General features: G+C 36.9%; 1 protein-coding gene across 1 annotated transcript; it reads left to right on the top strand.

Annotated features, from left to right (window-relative positions):
- Positions 1 to 906: 906 nt before the first annotated feature.
- Positions 907 to 6,976, top strand: LOC138026289 (uncharacterized). Its single transcript, XM_068873570.1, has 4 exons — positions 907 to 933; positions 1,446 to 1,487; positions 5,246 to 5,526; positions 6,545 to 6,976. The coding sequence occupies exons 2-4, from the start codon at positions 1,485 to 1,487 to the stop codon at positions 6,708 to 6,710; spliced, it is 450 nt and encodes a 149-aa protein (XP_068729671.1). The 5' UTR covers positions 907 to 933; positions 1,446 to 1,484; the 3' UTR covers positions 6,711 to 6,976.
- Positions 6,977 to 7,500: the final 524 nt, after the last annotated feature.

Raw genomic sequence — 7,500 nt, 5'->3', positions numbered from 1 at the left:
GCAAGAATTCTGAGAAAGGTTCTGGAACGATGAAAGCCATGATAAAATTTGGGTTTCCTTAGGCAACTTGTTGTTGCCTGGCCCCCAAGAAGATAACCCGGATCCAACTTTTGGAAAAGCCGGCGCTGAATCCACAATAATATCGTTAACAATAACAATAACAATAACAACTTTCATTACAGCAATGATAAACATATATGTTTTTGCCGGCTGGGAGGTCTGTATAGTGAGAAAATGTGTTCAGGCTCGGGCAGCAATTTCAAGACCTCGGTCAGTTTTTCACTGGACGGACCAACGTAACTTATTTATTTTATTCCAAGAGGGCACGGCGACGACTCCTGCAACACGGACAAGCAAGGCAAGTCGTGGCTGCTAATCGAAGGTACTGTATGCCAGGTAGGAAGGATCAAGGAAGAACATCAATGAAGCAAGAAAAGTGTATCGAACTACGGAAAGGAATCACACAGTAACTCAAATCAACGGAGTATTCGACTTCCTAGGCGATTATTATACGAAAATGGAATAGGAACTCAACAACATCACAGGAACAGACAAAGAAACTGAATATATTGTTATTAAATGCCAAAAGTCCTTTCACAAAACAATGAGATAGTTAAAAAATTCTACGGGTATATATAACGATTATAACAGTGTTACATGTAACGTGGAAACAACAAAGCATAAGTGTCACCCGCATTGTTGTAAAAGGAAATACATTACAGGAACAAATAAAGATACCGTATTAACAATGATAATAATAACAAAAATTTATTTATATGGCGCAAATTCAACTATATAATTTGAAACGCGCCGACTCCAGTTACCGATTCCGGTTCTGATTTCGTATGGGTTTCCGCATTCCGGTTCACCGACAACGCCCAATTGTTTACGTCATAAAGCAGTTTGCATTAAAACGTTGGTTGGGTTCGCAAGGTAAGACGTCGTCTTTTATTTTTTTTCCTCTGACCTGGTGAGATTTTGCTTTAAAATGTTTCAGGTGATCTGCCAAAACCCTTTCACGTGGACCGATTTGTTTAGCTTTTCCAGCTCTGAAGTCCATAAAACTTGAATGAAACATATTTTTCGAAACAAAGACAAGATGCTTTTTTGACAACGATATCGAAAGCCTTCTCTTTAAAGGCAGCGAATCTATCTTTTATGTTTTTATAACTTTACTGAACTGGACGTTTTCTTTGGAAAGTGCTTAGAACCCATTGTTTCCGACTACTTATTTTCTGGAAATTAAGAATGTCAGAGAGTAAAAAGTTGATTCTTTGGTCATTAAACTGCTTTTCTCGGCCTTTTTTTACTATTAAATTTGACCATATATGTTCAAAAAGAGACCATAGCCGGAAAAAAAAAATACTTAAAGGCCCCATAATGTTCGAAAAGGTGACTTGTAATGCACAGAATACAGTTTTTTCAATTCAAATTATCTTTTTCAGTCTTCGAGTGATTGAGATTGCTTTTCTGGTGTAAAGAAAATGGTGAGTTCTTTTTAGACTGTCTTGTATTTATATAGATTGTATAAGTGATAAACTACTTAAATTTGATTTAACTCAGGGAAGACCAAAGTAGCTGAATTCTACACAGAAAGCATTCGTACTGTATGTTTCGTTCATGCCAAGCGACTTACCAGAAAGTTCGTAGTCGAAAAATGAAAGAATATGCTCGTTTAGCAAAAGTCAGGTCAACTCCAAACGAGAATGATTATCGTAAATGAGCGAGGAACTAAAATAGTCGCAAAGGATGCCTGAAAAGACTCTGAAAAACCAGGCTCGGAGCCTGCAGAATACCCGTCCACTTATTTGCATATGAAGGTATTGTTATATAACTCGTTCTTCAGGCGATGGCACTACAACAACACTGTCGTGGCCGGGTACCTAAACTTGAAAATACTTGAATCTTTTATTTTAAAATAAATCCTTATTTTCTAATAAACGTTTTATAATAAAGTGATTTAGAAATATTTGCTGTATATAACGTTGTTACACCTCAAAAAATACCAGTTCAAAATTACATCACAAGGGAATACAAATTGAAAACTACAAGAATCATAGTTCAATAATTATTTTTGGTGTTTCTGAAAGCACCACTCCTGATTCAAAACAGGTTGAATAGCAGCATTTTAATCTCTTTTGTTCCCACTCAAAGAAATTGACTTCAGTTTTCAATAAAACCGTTTAGAAATGTCTGCATTATCCTCTCAAAGTAAGGGAAAAAGACTATTTGAATTATTTCAAAGATCTGGAACGATATTTATCATATATTGAAGGCTATAGCAGTAGTTTTAGTATCCTTCCACTGGGACTCACTTTAATGTTCCTAAATTGACTGGTTATTCTGTTACCAATATGCACTGGTCAACAGTTTGTTATCTGCTTTCTGCCAAATCAAATGGGCCTCCACCCCTTCCTGTGATCTGAATATTCTTGACCTTGTTCTTATCACGTTGCCAAAATAAATTAAGGACTTCAGTCGAAATCTTCCAACATGTTGAGGGGTTCATTCACTATTCATTTTGCAACCAAAACGAAATGAAGACATGGGATTGTTTAGTGTTTACAACTACAGTACCGCCAGTTGGCCTGGTTTGGATTTCAGAAATTTGCAATGACTGTGTGTATCATATGGATAGTATCAACAATGTTTGGGACTCTTGGAAAACTTTATTTTTTCTGGAGGTTGAATGCAACATTCCTACAATGGAAATAAAATCTCAGTGCCATGTACCCTGGCTAAACTCTGATACCAGGAAATAAATTCACAAAAAGCATTGACTATGGAAATGAGCTTAGATCACTGGGTGGCATCTCAATGATAGAGTCAATACAGGCATGCAGTTAAGCAATCACCTAAAAGACCACCTCAACAAACCCTATTGGATTCCCACCATTTGTAAAAGGTGACCTATTCAGCTATTCTATTTCCTTACTAATGCATAAGCGTATGTGGTCAAACAGCAGGTCTAAAACACAGGTCATGGGTTACAGGTCAGTGTACAATGTCACTGTTCTGCAGATAAATAAAAAACACCAGAAGTGTCTCCAAGCCCTAATCACTCCACAAAAATGTTGTTTCAGGTCTAGTGGAAACTTTTCACTGAGTTGTTCATCAGTGGAGTATGGACTTCTAGTCTTAACCTGTGGAATGTGACCTGTGTTCTAGACCTGCCTGAGGTCAAAATAATCACCAGAATCTAGGGCAGCTGAGCTTGTTTTTTTTTTTTTGGCCGTGTGGAGGAGGTGACAAAACTGTTTCTTTCAGTATTTATTGATATTAATAAAGTTTCTGGCTCTGATAATATTGCTCTGAGAATACTTAAGGAATGTAATGAAGATTTGGCTGGACCCTTGGCCACTTTGTTTAACTTCTGTTTTTCCCAGAGGAAAATTCCAGCAGAATGGAAAGCAACAAAATGTCATGCCAATTATTAAAAAACACCCTTGGCTATTAACTGCTGACAAGTTTTGTAAATTCCCTGTAGTTGGTGTCTCTTGCTTGTACCACATTTTTGTATTGTTGGGTGGAGCATAGTCCTGGTATGGGAATTTAATTTTTCCCTTCTGCTATCCATTTTGGTTGGCATACTGTTATTAAAATTAAAATTAAATATAAATTATTAATCAGCCAATAGGTACATGTTCAATCTCCACTAGCTGCGCGCAGTTAGCAAAAGCTAGTCAAGGCGAGTATTGGTTACAACATGTATAAAAGAGAGAACAAGTACAGAAAGCTACGGTATTTAGTTGTGTTTTACAAACAATACATTGTGGAACAAACAGGCATACAAATAACTGGTGTGCAAAGTGTACAGTCAACTAAAATAAGTAAAATATCATCTAAAATCAAATCAATACAAAGTGCAAATATGAATAGCCAAGGTAGTAAGATATTTTTGTTATTAAGACAGATAAATCAACATAGTCATGATTCTTCTGAAAGTCTTTGGAATAGGATATTGTGGATTTTAATTTTAAAATAGTACATGTTTTTGGATACATGGCGAATTTCACAAGTTATTAAACTATTCCATATTTTTACACCATTTCATGAAAAGGATTTTTTTGGGAATTATAGCCTGTTAATTGACTCCTAGGAGTGAGACTAATTAATAGATTTTACTCAGTCTAATGCCAGATGATTTTACTCATCAATGGGGGTGGGCCAGGGCAGTCCAGGTGTTAATGGGTTAAGGAAAATTAATTTGATGTTCTTAATTATAGCAATTCTTTCCATCCTTAGCTCTTTTGCTGGTTTTTCACACGTTACTTCAGAATGCAACATCACTTTTTGTTATATACCTAGACTATTAAAAAAAGAAGCACCATGATTGGTTGATTCTTGGTCACTTAATTGTCCCTGACCAAATTCAAATGCATCCAGATTGGGATCCAATTCAGCAGTTGTTACCCGTACTTGTTTGTTTGTTTTGCTGCGATTGTTGAAGGGAAAATTTAAATATATAATAAAGCCCTGGTCCCTCAGGAAATTAGGAATTTCAGTTTTTCCTTGAGTCCTGTTTCCCTCGACTTTATCTCAGGAAACATCAGGTCCCAGTTGTTCAAACAATGGATAGCGCTATCCGCCGGATAAATCACTATCCAGTGGATAACTCGATCGATTTTGCTAGTGTTTATCCACTGGATAGTGATTTATCCGGTGGATAACGCTATCCATCCTTTGAACAACTCGGGCCTGGACTCTTGGGAAAACAAAACATCATAGGTAATCACAGGATTTCGAGTGCAATTTGGGACATTAATTATAAGCACAAGAAATTTTTTTCAAGGATGAACAAAATTGGTGGGTCCAATTTGTATGAGTCTTATTGTTTTGTAGAAAAAATTTACAGGTGCTTATTTATTCCAATTTGCACGAGAAAATTATGTGATTTCGTATTAATAATATAAATGAAAAAATTCGAGGTGGTGAAGCAGAAGTAACCCACGCGTATCACGCAATCATTGCACAATAAATTGCTCCATCCAGGACTTCCATTTGATTGGCTATCTCAGACTTTGTTTGCTTATTGACCAATCAGAATGCTTGGTATATTACTTCTTTTTGTACTGAATTACCTCTTTTCTGCACCATTTTACCTGAAAACTGCATTTCTCTTAGGCAATCAGAATATAGTAATTTTTTCATTTATATTAAGTGTATGATATTTCACAATCAAGCTTGAGCTTGCTTGATAATGAAAGAGAAATAATTACCAAACAAGCATTTCTTCCTTTTCTAGTCCTCTGGTGTGGAAGTCGACCCATCTGTCGTCGAGGCTTATAATGAAATCAAAATCAAGAAAAGGCATGCTTATGTAGTGATGATGATCAAAGATAACAAAAAGATTGTCGTCGAGAGATTGGGGGATAAGCTGCCTGTCAACTGCACTGAATCCCAGAATGCAGAAATCTTTAACGAAATGAAAAAGGGGTTCGGGATGGAACCTCGTTACATTATCTTTGACTTCTGCTTCACCCGAACAAATGACAGCGTTGGACAGAAACTAGCATTTATAAGCTGGTAAGAAGCAATTTTATTGTTACGACCAGAACACTTTGTTAACCCCCCCCCCCCTACCCCCCTCCCCATCTATATATTTTAAATGTTTAAGGTGAATGGCCGGGGTCTGCATAAAATGAGTGCAATGCCTGCCAGATGTACTGACTAATGGTTAAATTGGGTTCCAAATCATCAAATGTCACTGGGGAATCAAACCCTGCCCTTACAATGCAAACAGTGAATTGAGCATGCGACAAACAACAGACAGGAAATGATGGGGACAAAGGAAATCTGGACAGAACAATTTATTAGCCAACAGAATGAATTACCAGGGTATGGCTGAGACGAGGTCACCAGTCAACCACCCCAATCCAGCACAAAAGCATTGGTATGTTGTAAAAAAAATATATGTAAAACAAACTGCACTACACTGACAGACAAAACCAAAAATGCCAAAGCGGCATGAACACTGTCTCCATTTTCATACATTGCCCAACCTTATCAATCAATCTTTGTTTTGATGTGGAACCTTCCAGTTTCACTTAGTGTGGCTCCTTGTGGGCCACATTCTGCTGTTCTTCAGTACTTCAAAGGGGGACAGAAGAGGATTTGTATGGTAATCGGCTTCCATTGACACAAGCTGTGTCTAGATAGCCTACAGTTGCACCAAAAATTTATTTATTTATTTATTTATTCATTTATTTATAACAACTATAATTTTGCAAATGATGACAAAACATAAAAGAAAAAGGATACTGACAGAGATTAACTAAATCATCATACAAATTATGTCAACCCTTACCAAATTAAATCAAGCTAAATTAAGAAAATAGAAACACTATAAATAGATGGTTTTTCTTAACTATATATGTGTATGAATATGCATTATAACTAGTTTTATATGCATATACTGGGGTAACTATTTTGAGTATGACTATAAGAGTCTAAAAATAGAAATAGTGTGACAGGGTTTATATTGACATCTCCACCCATATTGATCCATTTACTCTGCACTTAAATGGGCTTTGGTCATTTTCAGGTGCTGCGATGAATGCCCAATCGGCAAGAAGATGATTTACGCCAGTTCCAAAGATGCTTTGAAAAAAAAATTCAATGGTCTCAATCTCGACTTCCAGTGTACAGACTGCACAGAATTCCAGCATAGCGAGCTGATCAGGGATTTGATCCACAAAGACAGAGTTTAAGTGTCCAGCTTAAAGCAGTTAATTTGTTGATCATTTTTGTACTTTGAAAGTTAAGCTTCAAAAAAGCTGGAAACTGTATTGGACAGTTGGCCCTTCTGTAGAGTTGTAACCCCTGGAAGTTTTCTGGCATGGTATCTTTTTGAAGGATAACTGCCTTGTTATATCTTTGCCTGCAATTGTGTCAGAGTCTTAAGACACATTAAAATAACTCCTTTTCATTATTCACTACAATATTGTATTTGCTTGTCTGACGAGTGGTCTTGTTGTGTACTGATCGATGACGAACTACCTTATTATCCAAGCATTGTGTGCCCGAGTGACCAGTTCGTGACGAGATGGGGTTACATAAGGAAGAAGACTAGAGAGTGTAAACTGCGGGTTGTAGGTTAGGGTTGCAGGTCATTGCTTGACCATAACAACCCAAACTTTTACTAATGCATTTTTGTAAAGGTTTGGATTGTTTCAGTTGTGGTAAAACAATGACCTACCACTCTCACCTGCAACTTTACACGGGCACCCTCCGGAATAATACATCCCATGTCATGTGTTATATGCACTCTCTAAGTTTGTACGTTGGATTTTAATCCGTCATCGTAAATAAAGATCATGATATTTTCCCGGACATCGTATTGCAAAGATTACTAGTCAAGGACACAAGATATTTGGACGGTTTCTCGGTGAGATCGACTCCTTGAATGCGTTTTCAAAGCTCTCAGTTATCAGTCTGCATTAGAATGGATGAGTTTATTTGCGCTCCGTAATTAAAAGCTCTTTTTATCTATCCGAACCG

Source organism: Montipora capricornis, chromosome 12 (assembly GCF_036669925.1).
Source record: "Montipora capricornis isolate CH-2021 chromosome 12, ASM3666992v2, whole genome shotgun sequence".
Lineage (NCBI taxonomy): Eukaryota > Metazoa > Cnidaria > Anthozoa > Scleractinia > Acroporidae > Montipora > Montipora capricornis.
The sequence above is the reverse complement of the archived record's forward strand: the minus strand, read 5'-3'. Positions and strand labels throughout refer to the sequence as shown.

Excerpts from the sequence above, each read along its gene's own strand:
- LOC138026289 (XM_068873570.1), top strand. Across the intron at positions 5,527-6,544 it reads AAACTAGCATTTATAAGCTG|GTGCTGCGATGAATGCCCAA; the intron begins GTAAGAAGCAAT and ends GGTCATTTTCAG.